Below are 18912 nucleotides of genomic sequence, written 5' to 3' on the forward strand. Positions count from 1 at the left end.
GTTGGTGTTCAGTAAATATTTGTGGCAGGAATAAATAGCTCTTCATATGCAATAACTTTCTGGTGGTTTGGATGTATTTCTTTATTTCACATGCACTGAGCCCTTTCTAGGTGCCAGGTGCTATACTAGAGAGTGAAAAGTAGACAAAGTTTCAGTCAGTCAGTCAGTTCAGTCCCTCAGTCGTGTCCGACTCTGCGACCCCATGAACTGCAGCACGCCAGGCCTCCCTGTCCATCACCAACTCCCAGAGTTCACTCAAACTCATGTTCATCGAGTCAATGATTTCATCAAGTTGGTGATGCCATCCAGCCGTCTCATCCTCTGTCGTCCCTTTCTCCTCCTGCTCCCAATCCCTCCCAGCATCAGAGTCTTTTCCAATGAGTCAACTCTTCGCATGAGGTGGCCAAAGTACTGGAGTTTCAGCTTTAGCATCAGTCCTTCCACTGAACACCCAGGACTGGTCTCCTTTAGGATGGACTGGTTGGATCTCCTTGCAGTCCAAGGGACTCTCAAGAGTCTTCTCCAGCATCTCAGTTCAAAGGCATCAATTCTTTGGCACTCAGCTTTCTTCACAGTCTAACTCTCACATCCATACATGACCACTGGAAAAACCATAGCCTTGACTAAATGGACATTTGTTGGCAAAGTAATATCTCTGCTTTTTAATATGCAGAGTATATTTTCCAGGAGAATCTCAGTATGCCTAGATTGCATCATGATAACAGATTATCAGTCAGTTCAGTTCAGTTGCTCAGTTGTGTCCGACTGTCTGCGACCCCATGAACTGCAGCATGCCAGGCCTCCCTGTCCATCACCAACTCCCAGAGTTCACTCAAACTCACGTCCATCGAGTCGGTGGTGCCATCCAGCCATCTCATCCTCTGTCGTCCCCTTTTCCTCCTGCCCCCAATCCCTCTGAGCATCAGAGTCTTTTCCAATGAGTCAGCTCTTTGCATGAGGTGGCCAAAGTACTGAAGTTTCAGCATCAGTCCTTCCAAAGAACACCCAAGACTGATCTTTAGAATGGACTGGTTGGATCTCCTTGCAGTCCAAGAGACTCTCAAGAGTTTTCTCCAACACCTTAGGAAGACTCAAAAAAAAAAAAAAAAAGAATATAGCCCCTTTGCTCTAGGCCAGTGCTTCTCAAACTTTAGTGTATATAAGAATCACCTGGAGGGCTTATTAAACAGATCCCTGCCACCCCCACACCCCAAGATTCTGATTGAAAGAGAATGAACATATATTGTCAGGAACTTTAAAGTTAGTTAAATTGCCTAAATCATACAGCTAGTAAATAGCAGAGCTTGGATTGGCACCCACTTCTGCTCTCAGAAATGCATACAAATCTTTATTGCCTTCACCTTTTAGACACGGCTCAAGGAACCAGACTCAAGGAACACTGAGTGGAACAGAGAAGCTTCCTGTCCTGGTCAAACTCAGTAAACAATGAAAATTAAAAGAGTTCTCAAAATAAATAAACAGTTCTCAGTGCTATGAGGGATGTAGTGCCATGGAAATATTTAACAGAAACACGTATTCTACCATAGAGTTAGGGAAATCTTTTCAGAAAGAGAAGTGAAGACCAGAAGTATTAGTTGGAATGGGAGTGGGGAGTGTTTGGAGCTGATGATATGCATGGAGGCAACAAACCATTTGAGAAACTGAAAGAAATGCAGAATGTCCGGAGTATATAAGCCTGTGAAGGGAGGTGGGAACCAGATCTAGCTGGGCTATTTAGACTTATTGACTTTTTCAAGGATAGGGGTGTGGTCAGACTTGTGTTTTTAAAAGATTGCAATGCTCTCAGTGGATGATGGATTAGAGGACAGCTACCATACTCACAGAAAACTAGTTAATCTAATTACACTAGGACCACAGCCTTGTCTAACTCAGTGAAACTAAGCCATGTCCGCGGGACAACCCAAGTTGGGCGGGTCATGGTGGGGAGGTCTGACAGAATGTGGTCCACTGGAGAAGGGAATGGCAAACCACTTCAGTATCCTTGAGAACCCCATGAACAGCATGAAAAGGCAAAATGATAGGATACTGAAAGAGGAACTCCCCAGGTCAGTAGGTGCCCAATATGCTACTGGAGATCAGTGGAGAAATAACTCCAGAAAGAATGAAGGGATGGAGCCAAAGCAAAAACAATACCCAGCTGTGGATGTGACTAGTGATAGAAGCAAGGTCCGATGCTGTAAAGAGCAATATTGCATAGGAACCTGGAATGTCAGGTCCATGAATCAAGGCAAATTGGAAGTGGTCAAACAAGAGATGGCAAGAGTGAACGTTGACATTCTAGGAATCAGCGAACTAAAATGGACTGGAATGGGTGAATTTAACTCAGATGACCATTATATCTACTACTGCGGGCAGGAATCCCTCAGAAAAAATGGAGTAGCCATCATGGTCAACAAAAGAGTCTGAAATGCAGTACTTGGATGCAATCTCAAAAACGACAGAATGATCTCTGTTCGTTTCCAAGGCAAACCATTCAATATCACGGTAATCCAAATCTATGCCCCAACCAGTAATGCTGAAGAAGCTGAAGTTGAACGGTTCTATGAAGACCTACGAGACCTTTTAGAACTAACACCCAAAAAGATGTCCTTTTCATTATAGGGGACCGGAATGCAAAAATAGGAAGTCAAGAAACACATGGAGTAACAGGTAAATTTGGCCTTGGAATGTGGAATGAAGCAGGGCAAAGACTAATAGAGTTTTGCCAAGAAAATGCACTGGTCATAGCAAACACCCTCTTCCAAAAACACAAGAGAAGACTCTACACATGGACATCACCAGATGGTCAACACCAAACTCAGATTGATTATATTCTCTGCAGCGAAAGATGGAGAAGCTCTATACAGTCAACAAAAACAAGACCAGGAGCTGACTGTGGCTCAGATCATGAACTCCTTATTACCAAATTCAGACTGAAATTGAAGAAAGTAGGGAAAACCGCTAGACCATTCAGGTATGACCTAAATCAAATCCCTTATGATTATACAGTGGAAGTGAAAAATAGATTTAAGGGCCTAGATCTGATAGACAGAGTGCCTAATGAACTATGGAATGAGGTTCATGACATTGTACAGGAGACAGGGATCAAGACCATCCCCATGGAAAAGTAATGCAAAAGATCAAAATGGCTGTCTGGGGAGGCCTTACAAATAGCTGTGAAAAGAAGAGAAATGAAAAGCAAAGGAGAAAAGGAAAGATATAAGCATCTGAATGCAGAGTTCCAAAGAATAGCAAGAAGAGATAAGAAAGCCTTCTTCAGTGATCTTATGCAAAGAAATAGAGGAAAAGAACAGAATGGGAAAGACTAGAGATCTCTTCAAGAAAATTAGAGATACCAAGGGAACATTTCATGCAAAGATGGGCTCGATAAAGGACAGAAATGGTATGGACCTAACAGAAGCAGAAGATATTAAGAAGAGGTGGCAAGAATACACAGAAGAACTGTACAAAAAAGATCTTCACGACCCAGATAATCACGATGGTGTGATCACTCATCTAGAGCCAGACATCTTGGAATGTGAAGTTAAGTGGGCCTTAGAAAGCATCACTATGAACAAAGCTAGTGGAGGTGATGGAATTCCAGTTGAGCTGTTTCAAATCCTGAAAGATAATGCTGTGAAAGGGCTGCACTCAATATGCCAGCAAACTTGGACAACTCAGCAGTGGTCACAGGACTGGAAAAGGTCATTTTTCATTCCAATCCCAAAGAAAGGCAATGCAAAAGAATGTTCAAACTACCGCACAATTGCACTCATCTCACATGCTAGTAAAGTAATGCTCAAAATTCTCCAAGCCAGGCTTCAGTAATACGTGAACTGTGAACATCCTGATGTTCAAGCTGGTTTTAGAAAAGGCAGAGGAACCAGAGATCAAATTGCCAACATCCGCTGGATCATGGAAAAAGCAAAAGAGTTCCAGAAAAACATCTATTTCTGCTTTATTGACTATGCCAAAGCCTTTGATCGTGTGGATCACAATAAACTGTGGAAAATTCTGAAAGAGTTGGGAATACCAGATCACCTAACCTGCCTCTTGAGAAATCTGTATGCAGGTCAGGAAGCAACAGTTAGAACTGGACATGGAACAACAGACTGGTTTCAAATAGGAAAAGGAGTACGTCAAGGCTGTATATTGTTACCCTGCTTATTTAACTTATATGCAGAGTACATCATGAGAAATGCTGGACTGGAAGAAACACAAGCTGGAATCAAGATTGCCAGGAGAAATATCAATAACCTCAGATACGCAGATGACACCACCCTTATGGCAGAAAGTGAAGAGGAACTAAAAAGCCTCTTGATGAAAGTGAAAGAGGAGAGTGACAAAGTTGGCTTAAAGCTCAACATTCAGAAAACAAAGATCATGGCATCTGGTCCCATCACTTCATGGGAAATAGATGGGGAAACAGTGGAAACAGTGGCTGACTTTATTTCGGGGGGCTCCAAAATCACTGCAGATGGTGATTGCAGCCATGAAATTAAAAGACGCCTACTCCTTGCAAGAAAAGTTATGACCAACCTAGATAGCATATTCAAAAGCACAGACATTACTTTGCCAACAAAGGTCCGTCTAGTCAAGGCTATGGTTTTTCCAGTAGTCATGTATGGATGTGAGAGTTGGACTGTGAAGAAGGCTGAGTGCTGAAGAATTGATGGTTTTGAACTGTGGTGTTGGAGAAGACTCTTGAGAGTCCCTTGGACTGCAAGGAGATCCAACCAGTCCATTCTGAAGCAGATCAGCTCTGGGATTTCTTTGGAAGGAATGATGCTAAAGCTGAAACTCCAGTACTTTGGCCACCTCATGCGAAGAGTTGACTCATTGGAAAAGACTCTGATGCTGGGAGGGATTGGGGGCAGGAGGAGAAGGGGACGACAGAGGATGAGATGGCTGGATGGCATCATTGACTCGATGGACGTGAGTCTGAGTGAATTCCGGGTGTTGGTGATGGACAGGGAGAATTGGCGTGCTGCGATTCATCGGGTCTCAAAGAGTCGGACACGACTGAGCGACTGAACTGACTGATCCTATAGGCAGGGAAAGTGAAAGTTGCTCACCTGTGTCTGACTCCTTGGGACCCAGGCCAAAGAATGGAGTGGGTACCTATTCCCTTTGGAGAAGGCAGTGGCACCCCACTCCAGTACTCTTGCCTGGAAAATCCCATGGATGGAGGAGCCTGGTAGGCTACAGCCTATGGGGTCGCTAAGATTCGGACACGACTGAGCGACTTCACTTTCACTTTTCACTTTCATGCATTGGAGAAGGAAATGGCAACTCACTCCAGCGTTCTTGCCTGGAGAATTCCAGGGACGGAGGAGCCTGGTGGGCTGCCGTGTATGGGTCGCACAGAGTCAGACACGACTGAAGTGACTTAGCAGCAGCAATAGCAGCCATTCCCTTCTCCAGGGGATCTTCCCCAACCAGGGATGGAACCCAGGTTCCTGTGGTCTCCCACATTGCAGGCAGAGTCTGTACTAGCTGAGCCATCGGGAAGTCCTGTAGACAGGGAGATCATAATTAAAGATTCTAGTGGCATGCATTTAGGTAATACCATGGTAACTGTGGGCTTCCCTGGTGGCTCAGATGGTAAAGCGTCTGCCTGCAATGCAGGAGACCCGGGTTCAATTCCTGGGTCGGGTAGATCCCCTGGAGCAGGAAATGGCAATCCACTCCAGCACTCTTGCCTGGAAAATCCCATGGCTGGAGGAGCCTGACAGGCTACAGTCTATGGAGTCGCAAAGAGTCGGACACAACTGAGCGACTTCACTTCACTTCACTTCATGGTAACTGTGGAGAAGGGTGTGTGTACGTATGTGTGTTTGATAGAAAGTGACACTGTTAGTCGCTCCATTGTGTCTGACTCTTTGCGACCCCATGAACTCTAGCCAGCCAGAGTTGAATTCTCAAGGCAAGAATACTGGAGTGGGTTGTCATTCCCCTCTCCAGGGGATCTTCCCGAGCCAGGGGTCAGACCTGAGTCTCCCGCATTGCGGGTACAGTCTTCACCATCTAAGCCACAAGGGAAGACCATGTTTTTAAGTGTTCAGAAGTGTTTAAGACTTGATGATTGATTAGAAGGGGAGGAGTGAGCAGGCAAGAGAGAAATCAATGATGATTTCCAGGGTTCTGAGTGCACAGTTTTAGTAAGGGTAAGGTTCTATAAGCTTATTATTTCCTATTTTTAAAGAAAAGTAGATTTATGCAAGTGAGGTTATGTGAAAGTGAAAGGCTTATTTTAGTAAACTTTCAATGACTAGAATTTATTAGAAAGATGGGATAAAGTTACAGTCTTTGTGGTTAGGTTTAATATTTTTGTTGTTTTAATTATATCTATAGGCCTATTGTTCCATGAGCGTGTTAGTTGTGAAAACTGGAAAAATGTCTTTTTGCCACTGAGGATTAGCCATGGAAGACCAGCTGTAGGTTATGAACCATCAGTCTGAGTTTCTTTTGTGATTGCCCTGATGCGTAACCTTGATTGAGTTTCTGAAGCTCGACATCCCCTCTTGGCATCACCTATTTCTCCACACCTGAAGTCTCTAAAAGGGATAGTAGATGGTTCCTATCAATGGATGATTTGGACTCCGCCTTCTTCCTCTAGGTCCCGCCCCCTTCTCTGAAACCACACCCCCTCTCACTTGGCCCGCCCCTTGAGGAGGTCGTCGTTGATATGACAGCGATTCTCCACAATCCTGACCTATAGGAGATCGGAAGGGTGGGACCGAAATCAATTTCCTCTTTCATTTGTCAAATGAAATGTCTATCTGGTTCCCGTCTCATCCCACTTCCTCTTCAAGCCAATGATTGGTTGCTCTGTTCTTGCTCCCCAGCTCACGATTGGTTCTTTCGTTCCAACCCGCTCCTCCAGCTTTTGCAGGCGGGATTAGCACGCAGCTTCCTGCTCCTGCCAAAAAAATAAAAGGAGAAAAAGAAAAGAGAGAGGCGAAAGAAAATGTCACGGAGATCTTTGGTGTTTAATTCGCTTTTGGCCTTGTCGGTCAGGCCCAACTCTGCCTTTTGATTGGTTTTTCTATCTGCCCATCCTGGGTCGGGGGCGGGATTTCCCCAGGAGACCCACATCTTGTCGCCACTGGCCGAACAGTGCGCCTGTCTGAAGCTGCCGGCCCAGGATTGGAGGCGGACGCGGACAGGTGGGCGTGGATTGGCTAGGGCAGCCGGTCAGTGTGAGGCGGGGGCGGGGCCTCGGCGGCTGGTTGCGCGTGTCCGCCGCTGGCTCCGCTCTATCCGGCTTTGCTAGGGGAGGTGAGTCCGGCCGCGGCGGCACCGGCGGCTGAGGAGGCGGCGGCTGAGGAGAAAGCGGCCACAGCGGCTAAGGAGAAAGCGGCCGCGGGGACGGAAGCCGGGTGGGGGGGAGGGGGGGAGACGGAGCAGCCTTGAGCCCTGCGGGGGCCGTCGCGCGGGGGGACCCACCCGCTCTCCCCCCCAACCCTCCTCAGCAGAAGCGGCCGGCGGCGGGGGCAGGAGTCAGTCCGCTTCCGACTGCACCCCGCCCGCCTCCCGGGGGTCCCATTCTTTGGCCCCGGGACCCTAACCTCCTCCCGGGGCGGTTCCCTCTGTCTCGGCGTCCGAGTGCTGCCCACCTCTCTTTCATTCCTCCCCGCACCTCCTTACCTTCACTTTGCCCCGGTTCTCTTTCTCCTCTCTGTCCTGCCCTGTCGCCTCCTCTGCTCACTCTGTCCCTCTTGCCTCCTTCCCTGGCTCTTTTCTGTTCGGGAAAGTTTAGTCCGCCCCCCCCCCCCCCACCTCCAATCAGGTCAACCTGACGAGGAGTAGGGGGAGATGTAGGAAGGCCTGAGAGTTCGAGGGGGGGGAAGCTTGTTTCCCTGAACATTTTCCCCCATCTTTTCACTTTGGGGTGGTGGAATTTTTTTCAGTTGCATTTTTGAGGAGGTGGTAGGTGTTTAGAAAAGGATGTTGGAATGGAAGGGGTAGATGAGTCAAGCCTCTTACAAGATTCCAAGGGTGGTGTGTTACCTGATCCTTTTCGCGTGTGGAGTTCAGGAGGTCGGGAGGTTTGGCCTTCATTCCCACATTCAAAGTTGGAACCTCCCCCGAATTAAGGATGGAGTTTTAGTATCCACTTGTGGCAGGAAACCTGGGGGGAAGGGGTCCCTTTTTCCTTTTTCTTTTTCTTTTATTTTTTTTGGGGGGGGCAACCCACACCCTTCCACACACGCTCACCCCCAACTTAAACACCAAGATCCTCTAACTTGTCTGGATTGACTGATGAAGACATAAAGCCAGTTCCGCTCCATGTTTTTTGGAGGTGGAGTGAGTGGTTTTTTCCTTCATTTTTAAATGGCCAAATGACAGCTTGACCCAGTTTGCTTTCCAATCAAAGGGCATTTTTTTTTTGAATGTCTCTTTGTGGCGCAAGAGCCAACGCAAAAATGATGGCGGCTTACAATGGCGGTACATCTGCGGCAGCAGCAGGGCACCACCACCACCATCACCACCACCTTCCACACCTCCCTCCTCCTCACCTTCACCACCACCACCACCCTCAGCACCATCTTCATCCCGGGTCGGCTGCTGCGGTCCACCCCGTGCAGCAGCATACTTCCTCGGCAGCTGCGGCAGCCGCCGCCGCGGCCGCAGCTGCAGCCATGTTAAACCCTGGGCAACAGCAGCCTTACTTCCCATCGCCGGCACCGGGTCAGGCTCCAGGACCAGCTGCAGCAGCCCCAGCTCAGGTACAGGCTGCCGCAGCTGCCACAGTTAAGGCGCACCATCATCAGCACTCGCATCATCCACAACAGCAGCTGGATATTGAGCCGGATAGACCTATTGGATATGGAGCCTTTGGTGTCGTCTGGTGAGTATCCAAGGAAGAGTCACGACTTCTGGTTTCTTCTCAAGGTTGCTGGGCAAGGCCTTTTCTCATGGTTTTTCTCCATGTCGACCCAAGTGGAACAAGCTGCTCAACTCCACTATAGGAAGTCACCCTTCATTACCTGGTAAAAGAGACCTGATGGCATTGGCTGTCTAGGCTTAAGCTTTGAAGTCCTGGCCAGTTTTGGTGGAGCACCCTCTGTTGAGGAACTCACAGAAGTTTGTTGTCTACCAAACTTACAGCGTAGAACCTAAGGAAGCCACTGAATGGAGACTCAGTAAATAGGTGAATGCATGGAACGCTTATTCCTCCACAGACCTTGGCCATCCCTTATGTTTGATTGAGTTTGAATCAGTTGCCCAACTGGAGCAGATGTCACAACTGACCCAAACTGAATTCCTTACCATAGTCTGGTCATTGGGGTATACTTTCAACAACTATTTTGCTCTTTCTCTCTTTTCATTCCTTAATTTGTGATTGCGATCCTCAAAGGAAGATAGGGTTCATACTTGAACCAGTTAAGTCTTTTCATGAGTGAGTGGTTTATTTTAAACCTATAAAGCTACAGTTGGGAAGTATGTAGCTTTAGCCTTTTGATAAGAATGCATTAAATATAGCATCACACATGAGTACCACAATTGAGGTCAGTAGACTGTAACTATGCAGTGGCCCACATTCAGTGTAATGGTTTAGTGTCATTTAGTGGCTTGTGAGTTGCCCTTATCCCTTGGTTGGTTGCTGTAGTAGGGAGTGTACTTTTAAAACATGAAACTGCTCTGTTTTTGCTAGTGCTAGTATATATTTTTTTAAAGTCTGAGGGCTTCTTAAATGCAACATTTTGTCATTTTGTCTATTTAGGAAGATTAGTAGTTTATAGTAAAATGTATTTATCATTGTAGGGTCCTGTTTCTATCAAAACTAGAGTGAACTGAGTTTTTAATCCCCAAGGAGTTTTTAAGTATTCTGGTGTGAATAGATGAATTGATGTTTTCAGTGCTTCAAAAATAGATTCCTTCAACTATACCCTGATTTAAAAAAAGATTCTTGTTAATGTCTAGAAAAGTCCCCATCACCTAGGGAAAATGAACTCTTTGGAACTAGCCTGGTAAGCATCTCCTTTCATCATTGCTTTTCAGGCTGTAATTGATATGAATTTCATTTTTGCATTACATCTGGCCATCTTTATTTACATTTCAGATTTTATAAACTAGGCTACTAAGTGATCCAGTCCATCTTTTTTTAACCTGGTAAAGTCTAGTGTCTTCCCAGTGAGCTCTCCAAGGAGGTTGCTGCTGCAGTCCTCTGTTCTCCAAGGTGTGAGGGATTCCTGGTGGGAAAGAGGGTAGCCGGCAATGGTGCTTCTTCAGTCTCTGCTCAGGGACCTGCCTGTTCTTGCCTTCCTGTCTTCCCTTCCACATCCTATCCTCAGGGACAACACGGTGAACTGCTGTTCCTTGTCTAACCCTGGAGGATTTCAAAGCTGAGGGGAAGAAAAAGATTGTAATTTTGTCATTGATTTACTGAGAATTTGTTTGGATTTTCTTAGACCTGGATGCTCTGTCATTTTAGTGCTTTGCATACAGTGCTAAGAACTGGAGATGTGCTGACAGGGAAATGGGTTGCAGGATTCTTGACTATGTTCTAAAGGTGTTATTTTCTCTTCATTTCTATCAACTGGTGATGGGGTTTGTAGAAGTTTTAACTTTTAGTTGGTGCTAAGGGAATTTCTTTTTTCTTTTTTTTTTCAAGGGAAGGGAGATAAGGAACTGGAGTGCTGAAACATATCCCACCAAGTAGTGGTATTCTAAATTACCAGTACATGAAAATCCAAATGTTTGATTTGAATCCATTCTAGAGTCTTTCCTTCATTGACCCCTTCTACCACTCATGGAGTTCATTCCATGTACTTGAAGCACCTCCATTTGTGACTGTCTTCCACTGTGCACCACTGGTTTTGTACTTGCCCTGTCTGATCACATTTGTAAGCCCAATGAGGGTAGTGACTGGGCCTGCTAGAGTACTTTTTCTCTCCCCAACACAGTGCTGTGGCATCTTTGCTGCTTGGTTACTTGATCTGGTCAGGTCCTTCTTTGTTCTTTAACCAGGTTTTTCTGTTTAGCTGCATTGAATGTTTTTATCAGCTGTTACAGGTGAAATAAAATTCGGTATGAAAAAAAAGGAAAAGAGTTCCAGGTGTGTGTTTTAGTATGCAAATACTCTTCTATTTTTGTATTTACATATTTATAACTTGCTGTCTGAATTGCTTTTTATATTTGAAATTTAATTGCTGTATGACCCAAGTAAGATTGTTAAAACTAGAAATTTGAATGACAGACCACAGTGAATTGCACTAGTATTTTCAAACCCAAGCTAAAGATGTTAGTGAGCTTTTTTTACTTTTTAACTAACTGTGTGAAGATTTTTCTTTTTAATTTAGAAGGCACTTAATGACTCTGAAACAACTATTTTCTAAAGTGCTTAAAATAGAACATAAAAATATTCTCCTAAAGACACATCATTTAATTCAAAGCACCATATAACTACTTGGGCATTATAAGATTCACTTAGGCTCAAATATGTCTAATGCATTTTGCAAGTATTTTCCTTCTGTCGTGGCATATGAGGGGAAACTGTATGCGCTCTCGTTTCTTTTTCTGGACGTGTACCCAGTGGTACTAAACTGATAGCTAAGTGTTGCTTATAATTTTGAGGGATATTGTTGTTCCTCCATGTAGACAAGGAGAGAGATTTGTAGAGGTGATGCAGCATTTTACCATTCTGATTTCTCACTGAACAGTTCAGTCTACCAGGCTTGATTTATCTTTCTGCCGAATTTAACTATTGGAATAACTTATCAGTATTGGACAGTTGTGTGAAAGTAGTGAATTACCTATTAGCTTGCTGGTAAAGGTGGTGCTTTGACAGTTCAATTAAGGTTTCATTAACAACTGTCTGCTGTGCTTTATCTCAAAGTAAGGATTCCAGTTTACCTAGTAATATGATCATGGGGTAGCCTGAGATACATTCATTGCCAGCGATAGAATATTGTTTATGGGTTATCAAAGCATCGTATATCAATTTACCTTCTTTATCAGATAACAAGGCTTCCAAATGCCCTTATGGATATTTTCACAATGCAAAACCAAAACACAAAACAACTCACAGACAGAACCTCACTTTTTCTGTGAGAATGTCAATACCTTTTTGTCTGTAGTTAACATTTGCCAGATGGAAAGTAAGTTAGGTTGTTCTTAAAGATGTGACAACTTTGGGACAAAGAGTGTTACAACATAAAGCCTTCAGGGGCTCATGAAGTGTATACTTTTGAGAATTGGAGGAAACTGACCACATGAGAAAGGTTTGAGAACTGCAGAACCCAAGCAGCTTTGACTGGCAGCCAAAAATATCAGACTGAATTAATGGTACACATTGCCACCTTGATGATAATCTGAGAAAGGCTTCTACTATATGAAATCAGCATTTTTTTTACTTGTCTGGGATTGCATTCAGTTCGTTGCCTTTGTTCTCCAAGTTAAGTTGGAGAACTTTGAATTGTATTACTCTAATACTTTCAGCAGGTTACTTTTATATGAAGTTTGAAACTCAAGCATCACTGTAGTGATACTTACTTACTAGTTGTGTGATCTTGACATATTGTTTAACCTCTCTCTGTTTCTCATCTATAAAGTAAGGATAATAATAGCATTCATTTCATTCCATTGATTTGAGGATTAAATGAAGGTAATCCTTGTAAACCATTGAGTATACTGTGTAGCACACAGTAAGCACTCAATAAATGTTAGCTGTTTTTTATTGTGGTTATTATTGGTAGGGAAATCAAACTTTGTGTAAATGTGCATAGATGTGGCTTCGCATATGGTTGGGTTAATCAGGTAAAATCAACATGCAGACTGTGAAATTCTCCAAGCAAGAATACTGGAGTGGGTAGCCATTCCTTTTTTCCAGGGGAGTCTTCCAGACCCAGGGATCGAACCCAGGTCTCCTGCACTGCAGGCAGGTTCTTTACCCTTTGAGCCACCAGAGAAACCCACTGTTTTTTAGAGGCATGACTTTAAATACCATAGTGTCCCCTTAGTTCTGCTGTATGCCAAGGGCTTGAATTTAGAGTTAGGGTTAAGTATTCTGTTCTCTCAATTAATTAAAAGCAACCATTTTTTAAAAGCATAATATATATGTTTACATGGACTTGGTAGATGTTCTAGCCAGATCATCTGTACTCGTTTAGGCAGTATTATAGATTACTATACCTGGAAGGAAATTAATTTTTTTTTTTTTTTCTCAGAATGTAACAAATGAAGGACATCCTTTTTGTCAAAGTTCACCTTTAGTGGAAATTCATTTTGAGTATGGATGAACAGGTGTGAATTGTTAAAGACGATCCCAGTGAGGTGGGGGAAATACATGTGGTTTAATGAAAAATTATTCAGTGTAAATCCTTACGCGTGGCAGAGATTGTCTGGCTTCCTCATCTTGTGAAAATTAGAGGCATCATGTATTTTCTGATGTTTTCTCCAGTCCTCTTACTCCCCAAGTAGCAAACTAAAATTTGGAAAATTGGGGGATGCTTTGGGGATAATTTTAGGAAAATGCTGGCGTTAGTTGCATCAGAAAGAGTAGTAGACTAAAGTGTATTTTGTTATTAGTTGCCTTTTCCAGGTTAGGAATCTGTAGCTTTGAGAAGTTGCTCTATCAGCCAAGATTAACAGCCACAGCTGGATTCTTTGGGGGCGGGTGGGGGGGGGAACCCTGCTTTGTGAAAAGAGCTTTGAAGAACCAGAGCCTGCACCATAAAAAGGAAACGGTTGCTCTTCTAGACATAACAAAGCATCCGTGTGAAACTAGAAATGTGGAAATCTATATTGTTAGTTTTAACTACAAACGAACTTACTTTTAGAAACTGCAGGTTCATGGTGATAAAGTCGAGGAGGCAGAGAGAGAATAAAAGGAACACAGTCTTTAATGACAGTGAACTGGTTTCTTGGTCACTGAAAGTCCATAACCTGTAACATTGGAAGTCGTGTTATAGTTGGGCTCCTGGACAAGATAATGCAGATTTTATTCAAAAACCGAAAATGAAACAAAACCTAAACACAACAAAAGAAATTTGACTTATTCTTAGGGGAAATTTTTATGTTCTATTGACTATCAGCTTGGAAGAAAAATTTATTTTTTCCTAAAAAAAATACATTTCAGAAGGAATTGCCTTTTCAAACAAGCTAAAACAACAGTCTCCCTCAGAACTACTTGCAACTTCTTATAGCTGTCAGTTGTTACCACTGGTGTATGTCCTAAAAAAGAAATAGTGGTATATATAGTTCTCTTTTATATGCTATGCTAGGAGAATATTTGCAAAATACATTAACTGAATATTTGAGTTCTGGAATTTAACCCTCAAAGCATAGGCAACTGTAGTGGTGTTGTTCCTTATACAAAAGGCTGTCTTCTAATGGAATACTAGAGTATTTTATTATTTTCACAACTTGGAGCATTAGGGTTTCACTGACTTTTATATTTAGAATCGAGTGTCTATTCTTGGTGGTTTTTATTAGATTTGTTGCTGTCCTAGCATTTCAAGCATCAACTGTTTATATAATATGCTGATTTGATTTCTTTGATGCAAATTGTCAAGGCCAAAGAAACTTTTCCATTTGTCATCCAACCAAACAGAAAAAAGTCATTGAGTAGAAGTTCTTTACATTATATTTGGGTTTTACTTGCGATTCCCTGTGCTTCCCTAATACTCAGGTGCATTATTTGTTGATTGGGTCATCTAATGCAGATCAACATTGATTTTCTAACTAAAATAGCTTGTCAGTTTGATCCTTTTGTTGCTTGGGGTTAACACACAGGGTGCCTGAGGCAACAGTTGTAATACTGTCAATAAGCCACGTGACAGACTGTCATAGACCTAGCTGATAGTTCTGAGGTACCTAGCTCAACTTTTTAAGAAAAAAATCTGACACTCTGGCATTATGAAAAGATGAACTCTCTCAGGAAACTGTAGTGAGTTCAGATTTAATAGTTAATTGTAGTGGTGTGAGTAGAGAGACTCTGTACAGGGATGTCTGCGTTTGATCATGATTGGTGATCTCTACCTAAACCCAGTTTCACATCTGTGTTTTGAATAAGTTTGACTGATTGAATCATACAGAAGATTTTGACATGGCTGGAGGTCACTGGTCTTGTCAACCTGCTACAGAGCAGCACTGTTGTAGGCTTTAATGAGGATATTTAGTTGTATAAATAATTTCACAAACTTCTTTCAAGTTTCTGCTGTGCTTGGGATATAAAGATGTTTAAGTCATGATACTGCCCTGAAGGTGTTTACAGTTAAGGAAACAGTATGAACTGATACATCCTTGCTCTCAAGAGAGTCTTGATGGAGAATTGAAACCAAATTTGAAACCGTCAAATAAAAATGTAAGGATAGATTATTTTCACTTGTTCTTATAATACTCATTGACTGTGTGTTGACTGTTTGCCAGGCACTGTGCTGGATGATAAAGATTTAAAGGCGATTATGATCTAGTGGGGGAAAGAGATTTGTAAATGGTTAGTTACAATTCACTGCCGTAGGTGCAGCAATAGAGATACTCCCTAGGAATACATAGGAGGGATTTCTGTGGAAGGTATGGATGCTTCCTCGAAGAGATAAATACCTCAACAGAGTTTTAAGAATAAAAGTTTAAAAAAGAAGAGAGAGTCAACTAATGGGGAAGGGAATTATTGGTGGATGGGTCCTTATAAGGGAGACTTACAGGGCTGGGGCTGCTGAATATCCATTGCAGTGCAGGTGACAGGAGATGAGGGTGGAGATGCAAGCTTGAAGAGGTTGGAGTGTCCTGCTGAAGAGATAAGATACCATTGGTACAGGGGAGAGGGGAAAAAGAAAGCTTTTTTTTTTTTAAATTTAAAGACCCTTTACAACATACAGTACCTAAACAGATATGCAGCATATCTGTGGTATTAAAATTTCATTGAGGGGAGAGCAGTTGGAGGGGAAAATGTCTGAAAACACTCCTGGGGGCAGGAAATAATGAAAAAGGTTGAAACATTAGGAATGGCAACCACTGGAAGTTTTTGAGTGAAAGAGTGACCGTTCAGATTGAATTTTTTTTTTTTTCAAGGCTATGTAAGTGGAAGTAGAGATAGCTGAGATCTGGGCCAAGGGAATGTTCTCAGTTGTAGGTGGAAGAAATTATTGGAGAGGGAACTCTTAAGGGTAATCAGATAGGAAATATTAGTGATTGACAACCTGCACATGGGAGAAGATTGTTAGGGAGATGGTAGTAATCTTTGATGCAGATAAAGTCAAAGAAAATGAGGATGGAGAAAGGCCATTAAATTTCACAAGTAGATCATAGGAGAGAATGTGTATGATTTTTTTTTCCCCCTCTGACATATATACATGTTTGATTCTAAAGAATGTCTCCAATATTAGCACTTTTATTGTTAATAAAATTCTCCCAAATTCCAAGTTGTTATTTCTAGTTTATTAAACCAGAGAATTTGATGTTTATCATATTCAAGGTACCATTTCCTTGGCAAGATTATTTCTTTTTAATGACAAGGTAGTAAAGTGCTAACTAAGGAGACAAGGTTCTGGTCCCTGCCTTGCTACCAACAGCTCTATGACCTTGGTTAAGTTATTTGACTTTTCTGAGTCTTGGTTTCCTTGTTTATAAAATCCTGCGTTGCCTCAATACACAGTTGATCCTTGAACAACAAGGGTTTGAACTGTATAGGTCTACTTAATATGAAGATTTTAAAAAATAAATATATTGGAAGCTTGAGATTTGTGACAGTTTGAAAAACTCACAGATGAAGCCTGTAGTTTAGAAATATCAAAAGAATTAAGTAAAACGTATGTCATGAAGGTGTAAGATAGGTATAGATACTAGTCTTTCCTTATACAGGCTAAGGTGAATGGTATTAATATAGAATTAATAGTGTATTAGTTTTCTTATTGTTTTAACTTTGCTTTCAAATAATTACTGTACAGTATGCCCCACCCCCTTTCACTCATAGTTGGAGAAACAATATCAGCCTAGCATCACAGGTAAGTGTCTTTTTAAAACGTGTGTTTCCAGCACTCATTTTGGTTAAACTAGTCTGCTATAAAGCTACCATATTACTGCTTCTTTGTTATCAATGGGTGAATAGTTATACCTGTAAATAAATGTTTCTTTTTCACATTATCTTTTCATTTTGGATGTCTAGTGTTAGTGATACATATAATACCGACAGTGTTTTGTATCATATAAGACAATATTGATGAAGGTACTGACAGATGATTAATCTTGTAAATGGCACTACAAATATATTTTCTCTTCTTTATGATTTTCTTAACATTTTCTTTAATTTGCTTTGTTGTAAGAATGCAGTATATTGTATGTATAACATACAAAAAGTGTTAATCAATTTTTTAGATTATCAGTAAGGCTTCCTTTCAGTCATCCATAGGCTACTAGAAGTTAAGTCTAGGGGGAATCAGAAGTTAATACATAGATTTTTTACTGCACTGGGCAGGGATCAGCACCCTTAACCTTCACATTGTTCAAGGGCCAGCTATATAATGCAAGCCACATAACACAGTGTTAAATTTTCTACGTTAAAAATGTAAAAAGAAACAAATGAAATTAATTTTAGTAATCTATTTTATTTAACTCAATATATCCAAAATATTATCATTTCAACATGTTACTACTATAAAAATCATTAGATATTTTACATTTTTTTTTCCATATAAAATATACTAGACCCAGTGTGTATGTTAGCACTTAGAACACTTCTCAGTTTGGACTGACCAAATTTCAAGTGTTCAGTAGCCCAGTGACTATTGACTGGCTTATTGACCAGCCCAGTTCTAGAGTGTCTTTAGCCTTTATTGAATTGTGTGCTCATCTCTGAACCCGTCACTGTCAGTATGGATAAGGTTACTTTAAAGCAGTCAGGTCCACTCCTGGACTGGAGATGGAGTCAGTTATAAGTGGGATGGATGAATTCCAGCAACGAATGCTGGGAAAATAGTCATTAAATGAGCAAGAACACATTCATCTAACTTACGTCAGACTCAGAAGAACTTGACCCGGTCTGTCTATAGAGCAAAGTGGACTAATGTTCTTTGTAGAGAAGTTGTCCTGCCTGCCCTGAATTATTTGGAGTAATTTCCTTTTCTGAAGCCCTGTTTGCTTAAAGTAGCAGAAGGTAGAATTGGTACCTGATCCTTGTCATGTTTGCTTTCTTTGCCAGTTAGATCAGATATCCTCCATTGATTTCTTTTCTTTCCTCTCTCAGTGTTGTGGTTTTGTTATCTAAAGTTCTCAGTCTTGTTTTCAGTTTAAGTAATATAGAGCTCAGTATTGTCAGACAGCAAACTTCTTACAGGTGAATGGACAACACAGATACTTTTTTGTTTATCCATTCCTTGACCTAAAATTCTTACTCTGAGCTACAGAGAAAAGGTGAAGGGAGACCTTTGAACAAATAGATAAAATTAGTCATTTGACCCAGATTGCAGCTATTTTTTTTTTTTCTGCCTGTATAGATAAAAACCATCCTCCAATTTACATAAGCAGGTGATTTTTCTTACATGCTAATTTTCTTAATCTACCATGGCAGAGAGCTACAGATTTGCAAATTGTGTAAGTAAATTGAAATAAAGGTGACTTTATTTCACTTTATTATCTTACCAGTACAGAAGTACCCAAAGGGTGCAATTATCAGGTGATTGTCAGATTGCACATCTAAGCTAACAGGCAACCCAGTGCAAAGTTTTTTTTCTCACTTCTCTTCCTTCTCTTTTTGATTCTTAAAATAGGAAACTATTGATTTCTGTATTTACTTTGACAGAGCTAGACATTTAGTAACACAGATGTGAGGAAATTTGAGCTTTTATTAAAGGTAACCCAGAAACCATAAAAATTGACAGGTGATGGTACTGGCCAGAAAAAGCATACTTGGTTTGGATTTGAATTGCCTAAGAATTAGGTGAGAACCTTCAACTGCATTTAATTGAT

General features: G+C 41.8%; 1 protein-coding gene across 1 annotated transcript in view; it reads left to right on the forward strand.

Annotated features, from left to right (window-relative positions):
- The first annotated feature begins 8309 nt into the window (after positions 1–8309).
- The window catches only part of NLK (nemo like kinase), a 126290-nt gene continuing 115687 nt past the window's right edge, over positions 8310–18912 (forward strand). Inside the window, exon 1 of the mRNA XM_068977179.1 lies at positions 8310–8854. Within this exon, the coding sequence (XP_068833280.1) occupies positions 8397–8854 (458 nt within the window). The 5' untranslated portion in view covers positions 8310–8396. The remainder of the gene's footprint in view (positions 8855–18912) is intronic.

The sequence above is a fragment of the Capricornis sumatraensis genome, chromosome 8 (assembly GCF_032405125.1).
Source record: "Capricornis sumatraensis isolate serow.1 chromosome 8, serow.2, whole genome shotgun sequence".
NCBI lineage: Eukaryota > Metazoa > Chordata > Mammalia > Artiodactyla > Bovidae > Capricornis > Capricornis sumatraensis.